Below are 13,026 nucleotides of genomic sequence, written 5' to 3' on the forward strand. Positions count from 1 at the left end.
GGCTTCTTTCAGATCAGGGGTCCCCGCACCAGACCGGGTCGGCGCACCATTAAATTGAGGTGGCGTCGACCTGGCGTGCATTCCGTCATCTCCCGGTGCCTGGGAACGGTGGGGGGGGGGAGGGAGGGGAAACAGTAGCGGGACGGGGCGCCTTTAAGACCGGCGGGGAGGTGGAGTTTGCTGCGCTGAAACCGCTACATCAGTTGTAAGTGACCAGAGCGAGTTTGTGCAGGACCTGCGGGTGTCGGCGTCGGGCGAGAAGCAGTCAGAATTAAAGCAAGCGACTGGATGCAAATAGCCTCTCCTCCTCCTCCAAGCCATCTGTATCCCACCCCCTCCTCCAAGCCATCTGAATCCCACCCTTCTCCTCCTCCAAGCTATCTGTATCCCACCCCCTCCTCCTCCTCCAAGCTATCTGTATCCCACCCCCTCCTCCAAGCTATCTGTATCCCACCCTTCTCCTCCTCCAAGCCTTCTGTATCCCACCCCCTCCTCCTCCTCCAAGCTCTCTGTATCCCACCACCACCCCCCCCCCCCCTCCCCAGGGCAATCTGTGACCAGAAGCCGGCCGCGACGATGCGCGGCGCCGCAGCGAGCTGCATCTTCCTTCTGATCTGCTCCATCGCGGCCGAGAGCAATGGAACCAGCACGGGTAGGACATGGTCAAGCTCGCCCCCCACCCCGGGGGGGGGGGGGTGTTGTGTGGGGTGGGGGAGATCCGAAACGCCTTGGGAGAAGGAAAAGAGTTGCAGGAAACTTTGTTAGAGTTTCTATTTAAAGCAATTTTGTGTGCTCTGTTTTAAAATATGTATCTTTTTGCTTTTAAGAGTCCGAAATCCGAAAGTTTCATTAATGATTACTGCGGTTCGCATAGCAACTGGAGCGCTCCAAGCCGCCGCGTCTCCCTCCAGCCCCTGCCTACTCCTGTTTGCCATGTCGTTTGGTTTGGTTTCTATAGCTTTTGATTTTTATTGGGGGGGGGGGGGGGAAAGGCCATGATCTCAGCAGACTCGTCGGAAAGAAAAATAGACGAGAACGGGGAGGGACTCCCCGTCAATCCGCCAAAAGTGAGCCCGTTTCGGTTTTCCGTCTGCGTTAATCCGATCGCCCCACCACTGATGAGTTCGTGAGTCGATCGCAACGCCTTGGTTGGTGGGGGGATCTTGGTCCGCATCAAGCAGGCACGGTTGGACCCACGGGTATCCTCGCACTTTGGAGTATTTATGCTTTTTTTTCTCTAGCGTTGAACAGTTGATAATTACCCCAGCAGTTGGCTACAAAGTTCATGAGTGGCTGTCTTTTTAGTACGTGGAGGAAGGAAATAATTAAGTTGTGAAACTTGCCTGTGTTCCTGTAATTGGTCCATTTTTGGGCATCAGCTATAAAGCAAGCTCATTCCATTCGGTTTATCTGAAAACATTTACACATTTTGGGGTCTGCTCCAAAACCAAATCCCAAATTTTAAACGCTGAAACAATAGGGACGCGAATGATTAATGGAGATTGCAACCTGCAGATGCCATGTTGACTTGCACTGAATAGAAAACCAGCCCCACACTGATGTTGGCTGGCCTTGGTTTAGCATTCCATTCAAGCACCAAGTTACCTGACCATGTTCATCGGCACTTGGGGGGCTGGCTGTTGTCAAGGTCGTTTGTGGCTTTTGTTCAGGAGATTGCTTTCTGTGTGGGGCAATGGTGACAGGGTTGTTTTCTCTCAGCGGAGAGCGTTCAGTTCGTCCAAGGGTCTTGGTTTGATGAATTGCACAAATTTAAAAAAAGAGTTCAGATTATTTATTGCATTTTGAAGAGATTTCTGAAAATTGTTTATTTAGGAAGCTTGATATCCAATTCCCCAGTGGTTATAAGGACATATCTATTCAAACTTTCTCCCTGCTTTGGAGATAACTGATTGTGGCCAGAGAACATTTGGATCCGATTTATGGTCAGAATACATGCATGACATCACAAAATCCTGAGATGCTTTTCCAGCTGGCAGGCAGAATTACCACTTTTTTGGTAGTGCAAAAAAAAACTACTCCCATCTGAACAAATAATGTATACAAACTCTGCAGTACTGTGAGTGTGGGGTGGGGGGGGGGGGGGTGGAATACAGCAAAAGTATGAGTCCTTAAACAAGTCCCTGATTGAGTTTGTTGTTCAGGAGTCTAATGGTAGAGGGGTAGCAACTGAACCTGGTGATACAAGTCTTGTGGCATCTGGACCTCTTTCCTGATGGCAGCAGCGAGAACAGAGCATGTACTGGGTGGTGTGGATCCTTGATGATTGCTACCGCTCTCCAACGGTAGCGTTCCCTGTAGGTGTTCTTGGGGAGGGATTTTCCTGTGATGTCCTGGTCAGTAGAACTGATCTCAAAATTACCTTGGGTGAATGGGAGGAGAAGAGCTGCTCGGTCAGTGAAGCCTGTTAGGATATCTGTGGCGTGTGAAAATTTGACTCTGCACTCACCTTAACTTTGCACACCAAAGAAATTTCACTTGGATGTGTGCCAAAAATGACAAATAAAGACCTTGAAGTTTTTTTGCTGTAGAATTTGCACTTGAATTATTTTATGTATTTACACAAAATATTTTGTTTACTCTCAATATAACGGTTGAGTTTTTAAACTCAACAGGAATATGTAGTAAATGGAGTGATATGTGTCATACGGTTTAATTTTGGCATCATGTTTGGTACCAACGTGTGGGTTGAAAGGCCTGTTACTGTGTGGCTTTGTGTAGTTAACACACAGGAGTTGAGAGTTCCAGAATTTTGAGAGGAGTGAAGTTTTCTGTGGTCTGGAAACATTCAGGTTGGATTTTGGATTTGCACTGCCAATACAAGACCAGATTCAAGATTCAGATTTATTATCAAAATAAATGCATACAACCCTGAGATTCTTTTGCATGTCTGTGCTCTAACAATGACCAAATTGCAATCTCAATCTAATCCTGGTGTTAGCGCCTTGTGTAATAAGATGCATCCTATAATTGCTGTTTGTAGTCATTGGGTTCTACCTCTATATTCTCATGAGGTAATTGGTAGTAATTTGGTTGGTAGATTGTGCCTCTTGGTATATGAAGTGATTGAATAATTTCAATTCCACTTTAAATGGTGCTCCTAATTTAAAAAAAAATTACTTGCTGAAGTAAAACCTTCAATGGTTTCCCTTTTGGCTGTCAATTTAGTTTGGAATTCCCAAGGGCCCAATTCAAGTGTCACTGATCACTGAATAACTGAGGCTCATTCATTTGTACAGAGGGTCAGGTCAGACTGATCCTCCATGGCTGGTGCTTTCCTTCAGAAACCTTATTCTTTTTGCTAAGACAGTTCAAGATTTGGGTTTTCGATTTGGAGTTCTAGCAAAGGAGACAAGTCGAACAAGTGCGCAGCTTTCATTCTTTTCTCCAGAAGTCAATGGAATCACTGACATTTAATGATTGTAAATGGTTTGGTGCTCAGTTGCTATTTTGGAAAGTTAGAACGAACATCTGTAATGCTCATAAGTTGGTGTGAAGGAGTTGGGATGTCTCGTTAACCTTCCTGTTGATGTCGAGCGATCACAAACACTGTTACCTCTAAGCTGTGCGAGCACATGCTTTGTAACCAGTGCACAAAGGAAATTAATGTACGCACAATAATGTAGCAATTATGCTTGTTGAAAAGCTCTGGGCTTACTGTTTCTGTTAACAAGTTAGTCAGTTACTTATTAACTACTTATTTATATTCTAATTTTTTTTTCCTTTTTTTTAAAGACCTTATTTAAAATTTTTATAACATGAATACAATAAAGAATTACATTTAAAGAAAAATAGAAAAAAAAAATTAAAAAGGTATGATTACAATATTACATCAGAAAACTACACAAAATAACCCCCCCCCCCATTAATTGTAACACAATATTAATAGTCTAACTTAAAGTTAGTCCAACCCTTCCCCCCAAAATAAAGAGTGAAGAGTTAATAAAATTGACAATATTATATGAAAAAAAAAACCCACTTACAAAAAAAGAGATAAAACTTAACCTAAAAAAATTCTAACAACAAAAAAAAAATTGTCAATACTAAAATATTACACTTAAACATATATTTAAATCAAACTTAAATGCATATAATTAGCAAACGGAGTCCACTTTAACTTATAAAAAGACATCTTATCCTGAATTGAAAAAGATTTCCTTTCCATAGTCAAACAAAATTTAGAAACATTTCCAAGTTTACATTTGCACAAGAGTAGTGAATGTTTGGAATTATCTAACCAGGGAAGTGGTTGAGGCTGCCTCATTAAACATATTTAAAATTCGGTTAGATAAATTTTTACATGATAGAGGAATTAGGGGATATGGGGAGAAGGCAGGTAGGTGGAGTTAGGTCATAAATTAGATCAGCCATGATCGTATTGAATGGCGGAGCAGGCTTGATGGGCCATTTTTGGCCTACTCCTGTTCCGACTTCCTATGTTCCTATGTATTCAGTGTGCACATTTTTATCACGGGGGGAAAAAAAATTTGCACAACAAAAGATTTTTGCCCCGACCAACTACTGACTCTGTTGCACCCATCCTGTCACCTTTGTTTAAGAAACTGGTATATGAATCTGACTTCCCTGACCTCCAAGAAGAATATCTGGAATTGTCTTCCCTGGAGGCTTGTTCATCATGTTTTGTTTTAAAAAGATATATTTTGGAAATTAAGTCAAGGGGGGAATTGGCAAGAAAGTGTATGATGCAAGTCAAATCTTGCCTGTGAGAACAGACTGTTTGCCATTGCAATGGCAATCGAGGGCTTTCATTAAAAAGTACTTTTAAATCTGCATAAAATTTTTTGTGCTTGTAGTATTTCAAGGGGAAGAATGCTGTACATGAATTGATATGAATGTGCAGGCAGAGTCCCCTACAAAGAAGTTAGCAAAAGGTTGGTTTTGGGGGGGGGGTTGGGAGTTAAGGCACCTTAACCAAAAGCAATCAAACAGATGGGAAGGTGTTAAAGTGTATGATGTTCCCTCATTGTTGGAGACTGAATGACCTACGTCGGTGCTGTCTGTAAGGGATTTTGTATGTTCTCCCTATAACTGCATGGGTTTCCTCCCACCCTTCAAAATGTGTTGGGGGTTATTAGCCAATTGGGTGGAATTGGGCTTGTGGGCTGAAAGGGCCTGTTACTGTGCTGTATGACTAAATTTGTATTTTGCACCTATTTTCCCATGTAACTTGAAAATGTGGTCAGCAGGTTTGAACATGCAAAATTTTCTTCCAACCTGCTTTGCATGCAACAAAGGGGTCAAATCTTGCCTGTGAGAACAGACTGTTTGCCATTGCAATGGCAATCGACGGCTTTCATTTAAAAGTACTTTTAAATCTGCATAAAATTTTTTGTGCTTGTAGTATTTCAAGGGGAAGAATGGTGTACATGAATCGATTATGAATGTGCAGGCAGAGTCCCCTACAAAGAAGTTAGCAAAAGGTTGGTTTTGAGGGGGGGTGGGGGGGGAGAGAGTTAAGGCACCTTAACCAAAAGCAATCAAACAGATGGGAAGGTGTTAAACTTAGAGGAATTGTACATTGAAGGTGAATCCTCTGGGAGGTAATATTGATCCCAAATGTGTGTTGAACAGCCTTATTACATCCCTGCTGAAAGAAATTAAAGCTCTTCAGGTTTATCTTCAAATCTGAATGGCGCAATTGCATGGATCCTTGTTGTGTGATTACACTCATTGGTTTCTACTTTGAGGGGACTGGCAAATGAAGTCTAGATTGGAGCCAGGTTTGGACAGGTGTGGGTTTTCAAACATGTGATAATTAACTTTTTTAAAGCAGTGGGCCAAGTGAGGAATCTTAGACAAGGCACAAGGATGACTATTTTGCACTTTGAAATCGAGAAACTGATTTTTGTTTTAAATGTTGGGTGGTCACTGTAACCACTCGTCCATCCCCTCTATTCAGTGCAACAGGCGGCAATCTCATTCTACAATTTGTACTAGAATCTCTACAAAATCAGACGTGAACAATATAACCCTCTGACAAAGAAATGACATTGATAAACTATTCTCTTGCTGCTGCCCCTTCCTTGAAAACCACAATCTACAGAATTTTGTATGCACACAAGGTGTGCATGTTCCATCAGGTTTGACTGACGGATGACTTTTTTTTGTCCCTTCATAATGCAGATTTGGCATTCGTGCCTCACTGGGGAGGTAAATGAGCAAGCGGGCAAAAATATGTTGGATGCAGTGCTAGGGGTACAAGCGCTCATTTATTCAATTTGGTGGGAATTGTTTAAATGGTGTTGAATTGTCTGTTTGCTCTTCCCAATCAAATTTGGGTGCTCACTGAAACCAAATAAGCAATTAAGATGATGAATGTACTTTGGCCTTCAGTGAGACTGCAGCAAGAATGTCTTGCTACAATTACACAAGATGTAGTGTGATTGTGACCACAACTGGAGTATGATGCTTAATTCTGGTTTCCTTCGGGGGTGGGGGGGGGGGGGGGATGTCTTTCTATAGACTGATGCCCATTCTGATTCCTCAGATAACTGGAGAATCTTCTGAGCTGAGAGTAATGAGCACAAAATTGGGTGACATGGAGTTTAGAATTATGATCCTTATTGAAATGACCAAAATTCTAACAGAGCTCAACAGACTGGATACAGCAAGAATGTTTCTCCTGACTATGGTATCTCTGGTTCTAGGGTGAGAAGGATGGGAGGAGAAGTTTCTTCACCCATGCTTAAAGATGAATTTCTAGTCCTGGGAGGCATAGAGGGGCATGGGAAAGACCAACAATGTAGTATTGGGGCAGATGATCAGATGTGGAGCAGGTTGAAGGCCTGAGAATCTTGCTTCTATTTTCTGCTTCTAAGCCATACAAGCCCCATTCATAGTTAACCTGAGAAGGTAGTGATGGGCTAGACTAAAGAAGAAAAGTGCAATCTTAATAGATTTTTTTTTTGCTGTTTTATGTAATAATGTGGTTTGCTGGATCTCAAGTGGAAGAGTTGGTTATGTTGGCATCTCAGACAGACCTAATTGGCATGGTTGACCTACAAGGTCTGAGGTGGTCTGTGTTCATCAGTTAGCATTTTCCCAGTGTGTCTTTGAACAAAAAATGAATTTGTACATGTGGGTGTTTCAGTTCCATCTTTTCAGTCATAAGCCCAGGCTCCCCTATTTGTCTTCAGATAAGTGAGCACTGCATTATGGAACCCAATATGGGTCCAGTAACATAACCACTGCACTGCAGACAAAAAAAAATTGTCTCTAGACAGTTGTGGCAGGGGGTTGGTGTTGCATCTGCCACTGTTAAGATATATTTGTAAAACCATTTCATCTGATATTAGTCATAGTGAATCACCATGTCTTTCCTGCAATTCAAGCATTGAATACAAATCCATGTGCTCTGCTTTCTGTTTGGGTGGAAATACTGAGTGAAGCTGCCTTGGAGTTTCTCTTCCAAAGTTGACGTGAATGAATATTACCTAATTGATGCGTTTTGAAGTTGAATATAATTTTCTTGTTAGATTGCAAGCTTGGGGATTAGGTTATTGGAAATGCCAGGTACTATTTCTTTGCCTGTTTGACAGACCTATGGTCAGTAGATATTCATTTGCAGTTCCCTGACCGGCTGCTTTCCCAGCAAGTGTGGGCCTTGTGAAACGTGAATGAGCTGAACCTAGCGTTCAGGAGATTTATAAACGATAGACCTGGATGTCTTGTATTTTAGTTTTGAATGTGGTACACGTTTGGCATCTTTGCTGTTCCCTGTTGTTCTGCACAACCTTTCAGCACCTCTGACCACCAGTAGAAAACCAGGTCTAAAGCAGATAAGGTCTGTTTTGGTATCTCTTGGCTCTGAACTATTGAAAGTTGGGAGTTTGTCATGTACGCATACAATGTACAAATGTCCTGAAGTTCTTTCTTGCTGTAGCCACAGTGGTATCTGCAATGTCCCAACAGTAGTAGAAATTAAATTTGCCACAACATGCTGTTGGACAGATCCAGAGGTAATGATTTGTAAAAGGATAGATAAATATTCACAGTTGCAGTTAGCACAAGACAAAAAGTGATGTTTCAGGAGCTCGAACAGATCTTTTCGTGGTGCCAGGGAAGTTTATAGTTGGGTTATTAGAGGGGAAAAATAACCTAGATGTGCTGGACTTCAGGCTTCTGTACCTTCTGCCTGAAGATGGTTCCAAGAAGTTCTGACCAGGGTGGTTGGGGTTCAATGATGTTGACTCTTTCCCCGAGAAAGCATCTCATGTTGATGTGTTCAGTAGATGGGATGTCGGTGCCCATGATGGACTAGGCTAGGTTGCCACTTTTTGTAGCCTTCTGCCTTCTTGGGCACCCGAGTTTCCAAAGCAGGTAGTGATGCAACCAGTCAGTATCTTTATCACAGAAAACCTGTAGAAATTTGATAGATTACTCGACGCTATGCTAAATCCACTTGGGCTAGGGTTAATTTTCTTTACAGTTGCCTTGATTTGTGAACTCCAGGGGAGATCCTCTTTTATTCAAGGTTAAAACTTCCTTTATTCTCCTGTAATGGTACAGGATATAATGGCAGGCAGAAGGTAATTTTGTGTAATATTAAGGCAGACATAGCATCCCCATTTGTGTTGCTTGGCACCCCTTTTAGTAAGAGGAAGATCTTTGGACTTGTAGGAACTTGAAGTTCAAACCATCTCCACTGTAGTCTTGGCCTCCCCTTCTGAAAGACCACAATAACCTCCCTTGGACTTTCTGGCGCTGAGAAGCATGATTGATCTGAAAGCAATTAGCTGATGACAGAGGCAGGGAGTTTGCTTAATGTGTCGGGTTTACTCACTAGACAGATAACATCGCTGAGCTGCTAGTTTACTTTTTCTTCATCTGTGCACGCAACTACAAAAAGATGGGGAGATTGACCAAACCAGTTTTGGTCAAAACAAAAGTTAGTGTTAAATATTTAGAAATGTGTTGGATCTGTCCTGAGTGCAAATCAATTCCTACCCTGTTGTTTATTTGACAACTGAGTTGCAAATTTCCACTTGTAATCTAAACAGGTGAATGTTTTATTATGGAAGTTTTCCCACACCATACTTAGTCAGCATATTGATGGTGGTATTAAATCTCTCTGCTTGCAATAGTTAGCTAAAATGAATTTGAGAAGGGATTATTGATTGGAATTTGGTCTCTGGTAAGTACTCCTATGTTGTACCACGAGCACCTTGTGCTTTCACATCGACTGCCAGGGAATGAATGAGGCACAGGCAGTAGCGCTGACACCATTATTTTTTTCATTTAGTAGATGCTGAGAAATTAATTTTCCAGTTTAATTCAAAAAGAGTATTTTGCATGTAAAGCATCAATATTGCAGAGGCTCGAAAAATTCAAAATAAGTAGCAAAACTGCAGCACTTAATTGTGGGAAATGGGGATTCGGCTCCTAGCAAATCAGAGTTCCCAATCTGGGGTATTGGTAAGGGTCTACCCACAAACAGCACAAAGAGGCAGTCCTCATCGATGTGGCCTTGTTCCTAATGTGAGGAAATTTGCCAGGCATTCATGTTGGAGAGATGTGACCAAATCCAGCAAATTCTTCAAAACAAGCTTTTGGTGACTGTGCTTAATTGGCTCTGGTTTGGTAACGAAGCCATTTGAATGGTTGAAAGAATGACCCATTTGCAGCCTGAAGTTGTGTTTGCTTCCAGCATTTTCTGTTTTTGTTTCAGATAGCCAGCATCAGCTGTTTTCTTCCCCCTCCCCAACATTGCTGGGCTACCTCTGATGTAACTCTGTATTCCTCTCACCACAGAATAGTCTGGCCTGCCTTTTCAAGTATTCCCTTTTATCTAATACTCAAGTGCTAGAGAACGCAGCAGGTTGCTGACGCTCTATGGACCTGTGGATTTTTCTCCAGCACTTTTGCATGTTAGTTACAATCACAGTGTCCGTAGACTTTCTTGTTTCATTCCTTTTTATCTCGTTTCCAGCTACAGTTAAGACCCTGGCATCGGGTATCGATGGGGATTGCTGATGCAGGATTTGTGAATTTCCCGGTTGCCTGAAACTCGCTCTTGCAGTACTGAACCAATACATTAAGAATAAACAGTTTAAATGACAAAAGACAACGTCAAGATATTTTAATGGGGTATTGGGGGGGGTGGGAGGAAATAAGTATTGTAGTCCTTAATTATGTAAAGTTCACTTTAATCAGGTAGTTCCCATAATTACAACATTTGAACCCTGATTGCTGGCATGTTAACTGTGCTAACCGTGCCACTATCATAATTAAGCCCCCCTTCCCCCCCCAAGTTTCTAGATGAAGCCTTACTAACGATATACTAATAAAGATGGGCACTTACTAGGCAGGGATAGGGAGACACTTTGGGAGAGTCACCCCAGCATTGGCTCTTTATTCTGTACGATGCGATTGCATTTGCACAGCTTTATTCGAACAGCTGCCCTGGACAGGGCACTACTGGGGTGCTCTACTAATTGAATGTTTGGCTCCCACCTTCAATAAGGGATTGTGTGTGGCTTTGGAAATTATTTACTTTTACAAATGTAATAAAATTATAATCTTGTATAATTTAAACATTGCTTAATACATATTAAACATAAAATAATTGTTTCTTTTCTTTGTTTCCTTTTGTGCTGGTTGCTTGAATTTGGGATAACGGGGATTTTAGTGCACTGCTGTTGACCCTGTTTCAGTGAATTACTCTGTGTCCTCCCTCCATTTCCACCTCCTTCAGACAGGTCAGCTGCAACCAGCAGGATATCAATATCTTCCCAGCTTCAGCACATATTTGTCATGCACACTCTCTGGGTCTCCACCCTCCTCCAGACAATCACCTCTGCGAGTTGAAACGTGCTACTCTTATAAATTTTCCACTCTGCAGAAAATCTGAATGTAGGGTTAATCGCTTAGTTTAAACAAAGCATTGAAATGCCATTTCAGCTGTCCATCGCATCTGCTAGCCTGAGTTCCATCAACCTGGACCACCTTTTAATGTCACTTGATGCAGTGTTATCCAGAAATAGAGTAGCCAGCAAAAAAAAAATGGCAGAAAATAAATATGTGAAAAAACACGGAAGTTTAAAATTTGACGCGCCTCACTGTTAGTTCGCCAATCTACGTGGTCTTGAGCAACGAGAAAATTCACTTATCTGACATCTGCTAATCCCCATAGATGCCGGATGCTTGGGATTTTGCTGCATTTTGTTTTAGGTGCACACCTTTGTGCTGTTGGCTCCTTTCCTGCCCAGTTTTACCCTGCTAGTTTTAACTTGACATTGTCATGCTGCCAATTGGTAGAACCTGCAACCAAATTTCCAGCTTTCCAGATGGTCCATTCTGCATGGCTAGTACTTATTACCAGAGTGAAGGTAGGGGAAGGAAGTTTTCTTTCTCCAATACCCACACCCTAAATGAATCTTGAGATGTTTTATCAATTCAAACCAAACAAGTTGAGTGCTGGAAATATTCAATATTACCTGTTTGTATCTTGAATGTGGAGGAATACTGATTGCTTACACCTTGAAAGTGAGATTCAAGTTGAAGCTTGTTTAAAGAGGGATTCAGTCACTAAATCTTCTCGAACTATCAATCACCCTTGCACTAATCCTACATTTTTAAAATCTCTTTTCTTCCCCCCTGCCCCCCACTATTTTCAACTGTGATTCTACCACTACCACACGTGCGTGCATGCACACAATTAACCAGGTTACCCATTGAGTCGTCATCATCCATGATTTTTGTTTTTCACATTTTTTCTACCCAAATGTTTAAAAAAAAAAACTTCTCCTTACACTCCAGGGCATCCGAGCTGTCCTCCTTCTTTAATAAATGTGCATCTCTTTGCTGCACTCTGCCCCCCCCCCGCCAATTGTCATTTAAAAAAATGTCAATTTCTTCCATTGCTTGCACTTTTTAAAAAAAACTTTATTTATTCGTTCAAAAAACAAATAATATATGACATATACAGCAATTAAACATGAACATTTTTATATCATAAAAAAAGAAAAAGAAACCCCCCCCCCCCCCACTTTCAGCCAACTCTCCTAAGGAGAGCCAGAAAAAAAAAGATATTATCTGATCTCGATCCACCTCTCTGCCCCCAGGCTGAATAAGAACCAGAGGGTCTCTTTAACCACATCAGCAGCCTCCTCTGACACTTCAGTACAATCCCTCCCCACTTATTCTGCTTCTCGCAGGGTTTGGTCTCTGGGATTCCTAGTCCGGTCTCTTTTTTTTTCACCCACTCTTGGGTATCTCCCACTGTAATCGGACAAAGTGCAAAACTTGCCCTTGCATCTTTTTTGCCTTGCCTTCAACAGAGACCTTCCATGTGAAGCTGAGCTTTGCATGCACATTGCCTAACCTAATCTATTTCATTCAATGTACTCGGTGTGACCTCGTTCTCAATGAGACCAAGTGCAGGTTAGGTGATTGCCAAACACCTGTGCTTTGTCTATGCATCTAAACCCAGGGTCTCCCAAAAGCAAACCATTTCACTTTCCCTCACAGGCTTGTTTTTTTTTTGCCTAGTAGGTTGTCAGGGTGAGGCCAAATGTAAATTGAGGAACAAAACATGTTCCTTATGGACAACCTTGTATCAAATGGCATGAATGCCTTTTTTAAAATTTTGAGTAACACTCCCATGTTTATCTGGTTTCCACTTTCTCTCTGTTCTTGCTCTTCTCTCTAACCTCCCTGTGGTTTCTCTACTTGACTTTCCACCTTTTCCTGCTTCTCTCAGTCCCTTTCCTCTTTGTTTTCTTTTTTTTTTTTTTTTTTTTTTTTTTTTTTTTTAAATTTTTTATTTTTCACACCATAAATCACAATAGCCATGATATACACTTTTTCTTTTCCACACATTTACAGTGACTTTTTCTCCCTCCCCCCTCCCTCCTCCCAAGCCACCCCCCCATCCCCCCCCCCTCTCATCCATTTTAGTTATACAATCTAGGTTGCATTAATTCAGTTAGACAATGTTGTCATTCAACAAAAATACACCAGAAATTCTACTGAGTCCATTCTTTTCTT

General features: G+C 41.7%; 1 protein-coding gene across 2 annotated transcripts in view; it reads left to right on the forward strand.

Annotated features, from left to right (window-relative positions):
- The first annotated feature begins 208 nt into the window (after positions 1-208).
- Positions 209-13,026, forward strand: part of LOC138746426 (protein HEG-like) — an 81,085-nt gene continuing 68,267 nt past the window's right edge. For both annotated transcript variants that reach the window (XM_069904603.1, XM_069904602.1), the window contains exon 1: positions 209-652. Coding sequence is in view for 1 of the 2 variants with exons in the window: in XM_069904602.1 (XP_069760703.1) it covers positions 289-652 (364 nt within the window). In the remaining variant the exon portion in view is untranslated. The remainder of the gene's footprint in view (positions 653-13,026) is intronic.

Source organism: Narcine bancroftii, chromosome 12 (assembly GCF_036971445.1).
Source record: "Narcine bancroftii isolate sNarBan1 chromosome 12, sNarBan1.hap1, whole genome shotgun sequence".
NCBI classification, from domain to species: domain Eukaryota; kingdom Metazoa; phylum Chordata; class Chondrichthyes; order Torpediniformes; family Narcinidae; genus Narcine; species Narcine bancroftii.